This window comes from Ambystoma mexicanum, chromosome 3q (genome assembly GCF_040938575.1).
Source record: "Ambystoma mexicanum isolate Mex_15411 chromosome 3q, UKY_AmexF1_1, whole genome shotgun sequence".
Taxonomy (NCBI): domain Eukaryota; kingdom Metazoa; phylum Chordata; class Amphibia; order Caudata; family Ambystomatidae; genus Ambystoma; species Ambystoma mexicanum.
Window position 1 is genome coordinate 793,569,989 of NC_090926.1, and position 13,643 is coordinate 793,583,631.

The following is a 13,643-nucleotide window of genomic DNA, read 5'->3' on the forward strand; positions in this document are numbered from 1 at the left end:
GTACAGTGGTGTTTGTGTTTTGTGACACTAATCGCCTAAGCAAGTGAATGTGTATGAATGGACTATTTGCTATGGTTTTGATGGACTCCACCATCAAAGAGCACTTTGTGAGACGCTAATATGCCAATGATTGGCATCGTTAGACAAAACTGAACAAAGCCTTTGCAAAGAATAATCTATGAGGTGAGGGGTAGTGAAAGTGTGTCTCAAACGTTGCATTTACCATTCAAATTTTCACTGGGAAGTGTTGCTCTTATCTACAGCAAAAACTGGACGGATTTATACCAAACCTGCAGGAGACAAGTTTTTTTTGTATTCACATGTTTATTAACTTATTTACAACAATGCAATGAAACAACACAAAGAGATAAACAAACAGGCCAGGAGAACACAGCACAAGACCACATATCACACCAACTCCAAAAACCTCCCCCAGTTTCCCTAATATAAGCTCAATTTCTTCTGTTTACATAAAATCACCCTCGCCAACAGTAATGTTTTAAGCAGATCCTCAACCCAGGCTGACTTAGAGGGAAGAACAACACTTTTCCAATCTCTCAAAATGACTTTCTTAGCAGATAGGGCAGTTCTAAAAAAACAGCATTTTTTAGGGTAACTTAAATCTTCCAAAAGAACTTCTTTCCCCAAAATCGTTGTTTGAAAGTCAAGTTCAAGGTCTGTCATTAAGACCCGGTTCATAGAGACAGTGACCTCATGCCAGAAAGAGCTCACCTTGGAGCAGTCCCCCCACATAATGTGCTCAAAAGAGTCCACTCTGTGCATGCACGCATCTTAACAGGAGACCAATAAACATTGTTCAGAATGTTCACCTGACGTTCACTCTCCCCAAGATTCAATGAAGTTAAGGCCACGTTGCCACAAATCTTCTCCGACCTCCCAGCTGTACCCAATGATTCAGACCAAGCATTGAGAAGTTGCTCTGTCGGACATCTATAGGCCATCAGGAACGTATACATGTTGGAGGCAGAATGACCTTTAACTTTCAGGCTGTTCAACTACATTCTGAGCACAGCATCCTCCACCACCTCTACCCCACCCACAGCCACCCTTGAGTTACGTAATACACCATAGGTACAGCCCTGGAGATCCTTTAATGTAGTTAATGTCTTAAAAGGGACCAATGTGCTGTTCACAATCTGGTCCCCCACCCAATCTACTCCGACCAAATACAAGTGAGGCCAAAAAAAGGGATTTCCGTCAATTCTCACATTCGTCCTCTGCCAGATAGATGACCTCGCCTGAATGGTATTACACCTCCAGGTGAAGTCTTTCAATTTACGCCATGCTCTCTGTAGAAAACTGCAGAAGCTGCATATCCCTTCATGTTTGTAGACGATAAAAGAGCTTCAGGGGCCAATGGCTTACTCAGCCCAGATTCTGCTGGGCTGAGTATAATCTACATGATTGTATTCACACACAAACATTATTGCTGTGTTTCAGGCCTGCCTCTTCCCCTAGATATGTACATCATAAGATGCAATTAAATTCTAAGGAAAGTAGTGTAAGAACATTTGAGAATAGCAATATCTATAAATGTAATACTTTTTGAAAGTTAAGTTTCTGACTGTCAGTAAATAAAACGACCTGGCCTAGATATGGCAGTGAGCAAAAAAGAAGGGGCTAGACATGTGATGTCATCAGTGATGTCATCAATGATATTTGCGATGTCATCTTTGAAGTCCTGGGTGTTAGTCTTAGCAGTGCACGGTGGTGGCGCAAGTTATGGTTCCTTAGCTACCATAACTGGCGAATTACAGTTTTTTTTTATTTTACTTGTAACCATAACGTCCTTTTAACAACGTTTTTTACTAAATTTCATAGGTTTTTATTAGTGCAACTTAACCATAACGTCCCTTTAACAAACTTTTTTCATTGAATTTCATGGGTTTTTACCACTGCATGCTATTTTCCTACAACTTACTAATATCATACTTACCAAATATAACAATATGTGTGTCTAATTTACAAAGTGTCACCTTAAAACTCTGCCATTTCCCACTATCTAGAATAATTTTTAATACTTCGATACACTTTTTGCAACTATTTCAACTAGTTTTGCATCCGTAGACGTCTACGAACATCTGACTTCATTGCGGAACTTCCGGACAGTGCCACATGACCATACGCTGGCGCGCGGCATGATGACGTGTCTGAGAACCCATCCACACTTCACAATAAGATCTGTCCTTCGCGGACAATTCGGAACTGCATTTTCTACTGATCTAGGAACTTTCAACTTCAAGATTCCCCTTGCACACCTCCTACACCTTTTTGTACTCATTATCCATTATCAATCTAGTACACAGTACATATTTGGAAGAATTTTATCAAAACTGCTATTTATCTTAAAAATGGCATCAGTTATTGCCATCCCTCCTCCCCAAGAGCCACCACCAACACCAGCTGGAGGACCTTCACAACAAAAAAAGTGCAGTACTTTCAAAGACAATGAAGAGGACCAAGGAGATGAGGTAGAGGAAGTGCCTACTTCTAGCACCAAGATCGAATCATGGGTGTGCCAGTTCTTTGCTACTGTTGGGAGTGTACCAAAGGCTAAAGCTATCAAAGTGAAATGCACTGAGTGCAATTTTGTACTCATTCGCAGACTACCTGGACAGTACTCCTACGGGACCACCTCCATGCGCCGCCATACCAAACCCAATGACCGCAATGCTCTCAGAAAAGTTGTTCCTTTCTCAGCAAGTAGTAAGCTGTGTTCCTCCACCTCATCTTCCTCAACAAATACTGTAACCACACAGCCTGATGTCTGCGGGCATTGGTGCATTATAAATAAATAAATAAGGTGGGCTACGGACCATTATCGTCCATTGCAGCCCCTGAAATGGGGGATAAAGGCAATTAGCACCTCTGGTTCCCAAAGCGGGAACCCAGGGTGCTAAAACATAGATTTTACTTCCTATAACGGGACACCGCGCTGTAAGAAGGAATGAAAATCCTTTTCCAAGACAGCCAACATGGAAAGAGAAGGCGGGGCTCCGTACACAGTCCCTCTTCCCTTGCCATGGCAGCCTGCAAAACCCTATGAACAAATTACCACAAGCACTTTTTTCCCTTTCAAACCTATCCTACCTCCGAATAACTTTACCACATAGCCGGTCCCAGGTAGACATAGCCACTTTAACACCATTTTTCGTCCCTAGCAGTCATGGCCAGTAGCCAGATTGTCCGCGTCATGACCTTATGCCATGACCCAGACAAGCTGGCTACTGCCCACGGTCACAGGCTATACCTCAGTCACCAAAGGTATATGACTATTTTTTGTACCTACATTATTACACTTGTCAAAAAATAAAACACATGCACATTTGCAAAACCATGCTTTAATGTCCTTGCCAATGCTCCTCACAAGTTATTTTTTAAAAAGTGTCAAAATGTATGTACATACAATAGTAATATAACTTAGCCCCCACTTGACAACATCTATTCAGTCTTTACACAAACATTGAAGGTTGGGTCTATAATCGTTCTCAAATCTTTTGTCCACATGCGTCAAATCGCAAAAAAAGTTATAAGCCATCTAAAAATGTTGAAACCCCCCTCTAATTTCGCCCCTCTTGAGAAAATCCCACCAAACTTTAGAAAACCATTTATATCTAGATCCAAAATCGTTTTGCCAAATGTTGTGCAGATTTGTCAAATGACACCACTTTTATATGACTTTACAATATTTTGGGACCCCCCCTCTAATGTTGCCCCCTCTTGACAGAATCCCGCAAAACTTTCCAAAACCATTCCGAATTCGTTTTAGAATGAAATTGCAAAATTACATGCAGTTTCATTGAGTGGCGCAAAAGTTATAAGCCATCCAGAAACTGCTTTTCCCCAACCCTGTAATGCAGAAAGAGGTACAGATGTCCAAGGACATCTAAAGTGTCTGCGAACATCACAGGACTGCCCCAGGACATCTGAAGTGTTTGCTGACTTGTGGGGGGTGAAACAACCCGTTTATGGCTTCTTATGGCGAATCCAAACCAATCCTCATCCCCCCACATCCCCATAGATTGTTTGTTGAGTTTGACAAGTGAAATGCTGCTTTTTTAAAATGTTTTCACCGCGGTGTCCGCGGACCCCAAAATAATCTGCGAATCCAAGATGGCGGGCATTTCTGGAAAACCGACGCATGTCACGTTTTCTCACGACCCAATGAGCGGGCGCGTTCCGATGTCCGCGGACCACGCAAAAGTCTGCGAATTGATCAGCCAATCAGAGGAGGCCAGTCTGTGGACCGAACAGGGAAGTGAGTCCGCAGAGATAGATATCACTGATTTGGTTGCCTTACATTTTGGTAATTTAGAAAAGAACTACTGGACGGATTTACACCAAATTAACAAAAGCACACTTTCGGAATCAAGCCACCGCTCCTGCCGTACATTTGGTGAAAATCCGTCCTGCGGTTTGGGCTGTAGGGGCGACATACATTTTTTACCATTATGTCTATGGGAAAAAAATATATTTTGGGACCCCCCCTATACCTTTGCCCCCCTTGACCATACCTCATGAAACTTTGCTAAGAAATTCAGAGTGGGCCATATACTTTTTCTGCAAAGTTTGGTGAGGATTCGTCCAGGGGGAGAAAAGTTATAAGCCACCCAAAAAAGTGCTCTTCCTATGCAGGCCATGTAATATCGAGAAATTGGAAACTGAGACAAATTCAAATATATGCTTTAAAGATTCAGTGTAGAGCATGGTTTAGCGAGCACAATACCATTCACATTATGGTGATGCTTATCTGGGCCCCAGATTAGATTCACCATCGAGATATGCCCCAAGGAAGACCTTTTTTTTGGGTCAAATCACATGTTGTCTGTTTCACAATTAAATATTTTGCAATGTGTAATGGCTGTTTCACAATTTAATAATGTACATTACTTATGATGATGTGATGTCAAAACTTGTGGGTTTGGTGCAAGTGGGCAGATTGTATTGTTAGTCTGAGACTAATGTAGTTGGTCGCAACCCAAAGGGAGCCCACAGAGGTAAGGGGGCTTGTTCTCCCCCAGCTGAGTAGGGGTGACCTATAGAAGGTCTAAATGCATGCCAAGCCCACCAAAAAGGGTTTGGGGTTTCTCCACGCTAGAGCCTTCAAAACAAATAAAGGGTTAAAATGGTACCTTTTACAGCATACATGTGAACAATTAGGTAAAAAGCTGCACAGTTTACAAGTAGTTTTGTAAGGTAAGACCCTTTAGATGCCAAGTGGCCAGCAGCACCCATGAGGATTGTTCAACACATTTTCATGATACATTTGCCAACTATATACCAGTATTCTGTCAGGGTAAAAACCACCAGGCAGATTGTACCCATACATCCATTGTATTCCCACATACAGAGCATACTCCTGTTAGCTTTGCCTTTAATGCCAGTAGAAATGTCATGACACAGTAAGAAAATATGCCTTCCCCCATGTAAGAACACTCATCCTGTTGGCTTTGACCTTGAAACGCATAAATAATGCTATGACATTGTAAGAAAACCTGTTCTTTTTGGCTGCACAACAACGCCTCGCTCCATGTAAGAACCCTCATCTGGTTGCCTTTGCACTTAACACCAGTACATATGCCATGCCACAGTAAGAAAACACTTACTTGCAGGATGCAAAAATGCTGCACACCCATGTAAGAGCAATCATCGAGATGGCCTTGCCCTTAACACCAGTAACTAAATGTCATTCCACAGTAAGAGAGCATGTGCTTGGTAGCTTCACAAATGCCCTCATCTCCCCATATAAGAACGCTCATCATGTTGTCTTTGTCCGTAATACCAGCAAAAAAGCTATGCCAAAGTAGGAAAACATGTCCGCAATGTCTGCAGAAATATTCCCCATATAACACCAATCACCATGTTATGTTTGCCCTTAAAGCCAGTATACAAGACCATGGCATAGTAAGAAACAATGTCCTTGCAGGCTGTACAACTGCCTCTCCCCCATGTAAGAACACCCATCACGCTGACTTTGACTGTAACACCAGTAAGAAAATGCCATGCTACAGTTAGAAAACATTTCCTTGCTGGCTGCACAAATGCCCCACCTCCTCATGAAACCACAATCATCATATTGGTGTTCCCCTTAACACCGGTAAAAAAATGCTGTTCCACAGTATGAAAACATGTCCTTGCAGGCTTCACAAATACCCTCAGTTCCCCCATTTAAGATAGCTCATCATGTTGGCTTTGCCCTTTAATGTAGCTGCATAATTCCATCCCACAGTATGAAAAGATGAAAAGATCCAGGCTGCTTGCCCCATTGTAGTACCCATCACTAGCCCAACCCCCCTCCAAATAATAACACTCATCAAGTTGGCTTTGCTTTGCCCAAATGTTCCAGCAAAATATGCCTTGGTAAGAAACACCCATACACCAATGCCCCCCACCCGGCCTCAGCCTCACAGGTACACGCACTTTCATGCACAATCAAGCATCAGTCATGCACCCAAACAGCTTCTCTCAGTCATTCACCCAAGCACCTAGAATGTACACGCTGCTTTCTTATTAGCATGCACTTGCATCCATACACACCATTCAACTACACTTATTCATACACGCAACACTTGCAGAGACACCCCCATTGCATGCATGCATACATAGATTCATGCAATCCTTGCAGTGAGAGCTTCCTGGTTCCTGACTTGCACAGGGGAGCTGGAGAGCCTGACTATCGCCGTCGCCCCTGTGCTCTGCTACTGACATCTGTAAATGCCCACTCAACGCAGCTTAGTGGGCCTTTACAATTGTTGGGTGGGCCTTCCTACCCTCTGTTCCCCTTGCCAATACCTGCCCTTTACCATGTCCCCTCTCATGTCCCATTCTCTATGTATCGCGTCTACTGCCATGTCCCTAATTTGCTTCTTGTGTGCTCCTCACCTCACCCCATCCTCTTCCCTCCCACTGGCCAGTCCATGCTCACTGTCTTGGTTTCTCCGAACCATTCCCCTTCCTACCCCTTCTCGTGTCCTTGCTGTCCCGCCCTAGCACTCCAGTCTCTGCCTGTATTACCCTTGAATCGATGTGAAGACCAGCCCATTTGCTGTTTCCGCGGTGATGGACCGCTTGATGGCAGTGTGCAGGAGCCGGATATTGCTGTCATGGATACAACCCTGGTAATTCACAACCAGCACCACCAGCAAGAACAGCATGTGAAGGAGGCAACTCTGAGGAAAGTAGAAATCAGAGAAGAGGGTGGAGCAAGCCAAACACATACCTAGCATTACTTCAAATCCAAGCAACACAAATACAACAATGTATCGTCGACACAATTACCAAAGGCAGCCGGCATAGATGGCGGTGAAGCACGTGCAGTGAAGGTGCAAGACTGGAGGTGTTTGTGTTGCTCACAAGAGAACGTGCTTAGAAGGGATGTAAGGTGAGGTGGGTATCAGAAAGTGTGTTTTGACAGTATGCCACTTAAGTGGGTACAGATGAAGGTGCTAGCAGGAGGCTGCCATGATGATGGCATAAGGATAACACTGTAAGGATAAGGGTTTGTGCTTCAAGGGGTAAGGCGTCTCATCGATCCTCAAACGTCAACCTTGCACTACTTAATGCAAGGTAGACACTTAAGGATGAAAGTGCACCAACGTGAGTGTTGTCAGGATGGAAGGCGGGCCAATAAAGATCACTGTTAGAAGTGGGAGGGAGGAAGTGTAGGGGTATCGAGTGAGGCTCTAGAGGGGTGATGATAGGGTGAGGGTGCAAGGTTGGGGGCATAAGCATGAGAATGCAAGGTAGATGGTGTAAGACTGTGTGACTCGCTGAGGAAGGGAGACTGAAGTTGTACAAATGAAGACATGTGACTGAGTGTGTAAGGATGGTGTAGTTATAATGAGGATGTCAGACCATGGGTGCAGGGATGAGGTTGTCTGTCCACTGAGGGCGCAAGGCAGAGGGTGTATGAATAAGGATGCACACGGGTTATATTTATTTATTTATTTATTTTTACATTTGTATAGCGCACAAACAGCCCTTGGGCATCATGGCACTGTTACTTGTTATGTTATGTTATGAAATTTGTAATGCGCACCTGGTACCCGAAGGCTGATGGGCGCAGACTAACAAACACAGAGCAAAACTAAACATACAGCAGAACTAAGAGCTGTCCGTTGTTGCTACTTGAGGGGAACTTAGCTACAGCGAGGTACAAGTGGGTTAAGCATTTACATGTTGTACATTAATCCATTTGAGCACATGTTATAAGTACATTTTGCAGGTTAACAGGAGATGCAGTGAGCAGTCACATAGGTGGCATGGGTATATGACTGAGAACGTGGGGCAGATGATTTTATGAATGAGACTGTAGTGGCAGGACCACTGGTGCAATCTGCTGGCTCAAGGTTGCAGGCATTTGCACGTCTGGGATTGACTCACCTTCATGAGCCCCCGGAGGGCACGCACTTTCCTGGCCTCTTCCTTGGCCTGGAGCAGTCCATAGCCACAGGGTGCGCGCACCTTCCCCACCCGCTCTGGAATGGTCCTGATGAGGGGCTTTTCCACCAGCCCCTCTGCCTCACTGTGCACCGGCTTCGTCAGCAGTGCAGCTCGCAGCGCCTCGAGGACCACCTGGGATGCAGGGTGACAAAGCAAAGCAAGCAGCAGGGCAGTTTACCTGGGGCACATTTTCCATAACCAGCTCACCCAGAACCTCCATCCCAGGTTGCCAGCCTTTTGACTCTATCAGCCCTGCTGGATGGATGCTGTTGCCAGGCATTAGCTCTGAAACTAGAATGGCATCTAGCCCTGCACATCAACTGCAAACCTGTATTGGCGATGCCTGAGGGGTTTTCAGAAGGACATCCCAGGGCCCTGGGGGCTCCATTACCTTGAATTACTGATGTGCAGCTCTCGCTCTGTGTTAAAGGTGCACAACTGGTGGGTGCATTACCCTGTAATCTAGTGCTTCAACCAGAAATGGTCATCAATGCTGTCAAAAAACAGTGAGCTCCAGCTCAGGGGATATCACTAATTTGACCATCTTGTGACATCTGCCGGAAACCCATGATGCCCCATGCTAACAGATTATCAAGTTGCAAACCTATTCTTACAGTTACATTGGCGTTTACTCTAACCTTGTTAGCAAACACTGAGCCAGGATATTCGAGTGGCCGTGCCTGAATTTCACTGAATCTTTTTTATTTTATTATGGTATAGTTTATTTAAACTTTTCACAACATTAAAATCATTAAAAAGACTGCAAGCTTCATAATAAAAGTGAGCCAAAGATAAAAATCGATTAAATATAGATCGTACATTCCTGCTCGCGTGCAGTTTAAAATACAGCTCCATTAACTAATAAATTACAAATCTTGCCCATTTCCCTTCATAGTAAAGTAAAGTAAATGATGCATGACTGGTTGTTCCCACTCATAAACTCCTCCCAAATAGTAGGCCCGGCCCAGGTTACTGTCATTCCAGCAGCGCACAAAGCCCTCACCCTCAAAGAGGCCAAGGCCTCACAGTCACATAACAGATGCCTGGAGAATGCCAAGGCTGGGTCCCCGCATAGGCGACACTCCCTTCCGTCCTTTGCAGTCTGGGACCAAGCTCCCTCAATTTCCCTCGTTCTGATGGTGTTACATTTCAGTTTGAGGTAATCCCACACCAGGTAGTTATATGAGGGGATGTTTTATCTGGTCAGGAAGTAGGCCGTGAACTCGATAGCAGAGTTTGTTGTGCTAATATTTCTTATCGCCTGTTCCTGTGCGAACTTTACCAAATTGTCCCTCATAGTTCTTTTGTATCAGGGGTAGGGGTTCACTGAATCTGTACCTCATGACATTTAGTCAAATAGTTCAGCTGCCAAACTGGGTTGGGTTCCGAGTAGCTGTCACCAAGTGCACCCCAATTTAGGGGACAGCAAGTCTCTCTTTTGCCAAATCAAACAGATACCGCAAAGTGTACGTAATGCGACTTTCTGTCGGTAAAATGTGTTTTTTCAGATGCAAGTCACAAATCACTTTCATTTTCTTGAACAACCAGTGCACGTAGCAAGCTTCTGACGGGGTTACTAGACGTGGGATGAGAACGTGATGCTTGCTCCCCACCACGTGACTGCAGTGGGGATCATTGCCACGTGTCTGAGCTAGGTCAAGCGGAAGCCCGTCTCCTGTAAACGGTTCTCAATAGTGCATCCTCCCAGAGGGAGGTTTGAGGATGTCCGGATGCAGGTTTTAGCATTTCTGATTTCTTTTTGTAGGTGAGTTAATTTGTTTTTTTTTTTAAATAATGCCTAGCAAACATATCTACCTCTGGACGCTTAAGCATGAACGGAGCTAGAGACAATCAAGGATTAAGTCAATAGGTGTGTCTAAGGTTCTTTTCTGAGCACGGTTCATTTATTGAATAAGGAGAGGATTACAGGGGCAGCAACAAGATGATGTTGCGATGACCTAAATGTACTATGTGCGAGGTTTCTTGGTCAAATAGTCTAGGGCTAAACATTTAAGACACTTGAAGACTGTGCCACGGATCTTACATATATGATGCGTTCATCAATCGTGAGACAGGGCAGGTGAGATACAGATCTGAACCTGCATAGAAGCCAAACTCCAGTGCTTTGAACAGACTGCGTGCGGGAAACAAGGGCCGCAGTGAAGCCGGCATAAATAGCATTTGCATAGTGTCACCGATGGATCAAAGAACGTTCCAACTCTCAGAGAAAGTTCAAGGGTTTTCATTGAATCTTTCAGCAAGGAGCTAGGACCACCCCTATTTTTTGTCTAAAATGTACCAGTCACTCCCTAACACAGACGTCCCTACTCCCAGGGTTAATATATACTGCATGTTTCTGCCTACTGTCAAAGTTCTGACTTTTCTAAAAAGGAGGGCCTAAAGGGAAACGCCTTATCTGTCATAACCTCCTCACTTACATCCTAGAGTGGCCCTACAATATCAATGATGTTAGTTATAAAGGAATTGCACGGTTGTGTCTTACAGATGCTCAAGCCCTACTCTGTCTTCCTCCTCTCACGGCTCGACTTTCCTCTACCTATATCTTTCTAACATGTTTCCTTATCCCCTCATACTCTTCCCCTCCTATTCCACCCACTGCCTCTCCTTCTCCGTATGTCTTCCTCTACAGTCCCTCAGATCTCTCTCTTGCTTACCTCCACCCTTCGCTGGTATTACTCTTTATTCCACACTACTACCTCTACACACTACTACTCCAACTTCCTACTTCATGTGGCCCCTCTTAGCATCCTCCTCCTCCTTCTATTACTAATGCCGTCCAATGAGGCCCTGTCTTCATGTCCGGGGAGATGTTACAATCGTGGAAAGGTCCAAATAGCGGTTTATGCTCTGCCCTTTTTCACCCCACCCCACATGTCCTTACCTCAAGTCTACTAACTCCATGACTTTCTCCCAACAGACCGTAGATGCAACAAGCACAAATGGAAAACAATCTCGGTACAGGGGCTCCGATCATTGAAATTCCACAGGGCTCCGAGATGAGATCCCTCCACAACCTCACCAGCTTCAAGAAAGCTGTAGTCTCTTTCACGAGACATTCACCATACAATGGGGTCATGAGCATTTGAATCCCAGCACCAGTAGAAGCAGTTCTCATGGATCATTAAAAGTAATCATTTAGTTGGTTCCCACCCTCGTTTCAATGTGACCCATTAGCTCTTTTGCTATTGTGCACTTACACAAGACATGAGCTGCAAAAGTGCAGAATAACGCACTGTAATAAATAAAAATAGTTACAGTTTTCAAAAACAGTCAAGTTTAAATTTAATTTCACTCATACTGCATTGCAGGGGCGTTGCTAGGGGGGGGATAAGGGGGCTATAGCCCCTGATCTTTTGGTTGTATCCCCGGATAGAATCTCAGGAGCTACAGCCAAAAGACTAGCTAGCCCCCAGTCCCGACAGTTCCGACATCAGCTTAGCCCCGGGTCTTTTCCAGACCTTGCAACTCCCCTGCTGCACTGAAAGACCTTTAGTTGTACCACCGATGCACTGAGGTGCCAGTCCTAGGAGTTAAGCCCAACTTTAAAACAATCAAGTTCATTTGGCAAACATTGGCCTGGGTTTCATAACTACTGAGGGTGGATAAAGGAGGTTATTCTAGCCCAAGTGCTTGAACAAAGTTGCAGCTTTCAAAATATTGGCGATCTGAGAGGGTCCCATTATCTTCACAATTCCTCAATGAATATGTGCTGCTGTAATTAAGGACAGCATATGTACACCAACCTTCAATGGCTCCATCAGGACGAAAGAGGTAAGGACGGCACCAGCCGAGGAAATGAACCACATCAGAACAGCCCGCTCAGGCAAGGTGGAGCCATAGAGCACCAGCATACTCAGACACAGGGCCATGCATAGGAAGAGCAGAGTATAGGTCACCAGCAGCATCCAGGATGGAAAGAGCCAAGCAGGACGTCCATGTGGGATACCTGCAAGTGAAAGGAAAACGTGGCAAGTGACCATTAGGGAAGAAATCACAGTGTATACAAGGGCAAGGTTAGGTGTTGGTCTATAACCCACAGAGAGGCTGAGACCACCGCGCATCTCCAGGCGGTATCACGTAATATTAGCCCCAGCAATAATATCGCCTTATATATGGTCCTGGGGTAAGGCTATGGGTGATATTATCAGTGGGGATAATTTATGGGGTTATTGGGACCAGGGGTTGTGGGGGTGTCCCCCGCTCCATTAAAACAATTATAGTGGTTGCGGGGGTGTCCCCCGCAGGTTCGATGGCTTAATATTGCCACAAAAATATGGTGATATCTTTGTACGATGATATTAACGCATGGAACCCTCCAGACAGCACAAGTGGAGGGGCTATGACCAACTGACGTGGTGTAGACATGCATAAACCTTGTAAATGGGTATTGTCATAAACTGGGGCTTTAACAGAAACTCAAGTCTTACACCCTCTATCATAAAGTTATCTGCACTTGAAAAGGGAGGAAAGGTTCACAGGAGAGAGGTGGAAAAAGAAACGTATAATCCTGCTTCTCTAGTTGCCTTCTTTCATTGAAAGTCAAAATGCAGTACAGCGTCACTTACAAAGTTCCAGGAGCTGGAATCCATCTGTCCACACTTAAATTTCGAAGTGATGGACCTGCTCTTTGTATTTTGGTTGAGAGTTTTGCGGTATTCCCAAGCCCTTGTCAGTTGAGTACAAAGATCAGGGCCTCCGTGGACAACGCGCCCCTAACAACTCTTCAACTCTTCTTCTCCTGACAGCAACTCCTCTTCACACTGTTGTGTCTCCTTCCAGCTCCTACGTTAGAGAATCCTCTTGTAAGCCTGGAAAGTGGTCTGTTACATTTACACATCCCTCATCACATGGAATTTGTACATTTGTAATCCTCAGGACCCTGAGAGAACGGGGTTTGTTTCCTTGCTTGCGCTTTTTGCACAAATCACTTCTGCATTGTTCAAGCACAGCTTTGTAATGCTGGGCTTGTGCAGAGCCACTGCGTGAAATGGTCCCTTCAGCATCAGGGCTAAAGAAGGAAATGCACTTCTTTGTTCAATATGAACTTTGAGATGTTTGCTTAATTTCCTACCATAGATGTTTGGGTCTGACTAGGGAGCATGTATGGCTCTCTAAGTGTGTTCACCTGATCGGAAAGTGCTTCTCTAGGGGTATGGGCA

At 44.7% G+C, this 13,643-nt stretch overlaps 1 protein-coding gene across 1 annotated transcript in view; it reads right to left on the reverse strand.

The window, feature by feature from the left end:
* The window catches only part of LOC138583003 (polycystin-1-like), a 569,194-nt gene that overhangs the window by 105,797 nt on the left and 449,754 nt on the right, over positions 1-13,643 (reverse strand). Inside the window, exons 37-39 of the mRNA XM_069654860.1 lie at positions 12,228-12,430; positions 8,404-8,595; positions 7,036-7,190 (exon numbers count right to left, since the gene is read on the reverse strand). Coding sequence (XP_069510961.1) covers positions 7,036-7,190; positions 8,404-8,595; positions 12,228-12,430 — 550 coding nt within the window. The remainder of the gene's footprint in view (positions 1-7,035; positions 7,191-8,403; positions 8,596-12,227; positions 12,431-13,643) is intronic.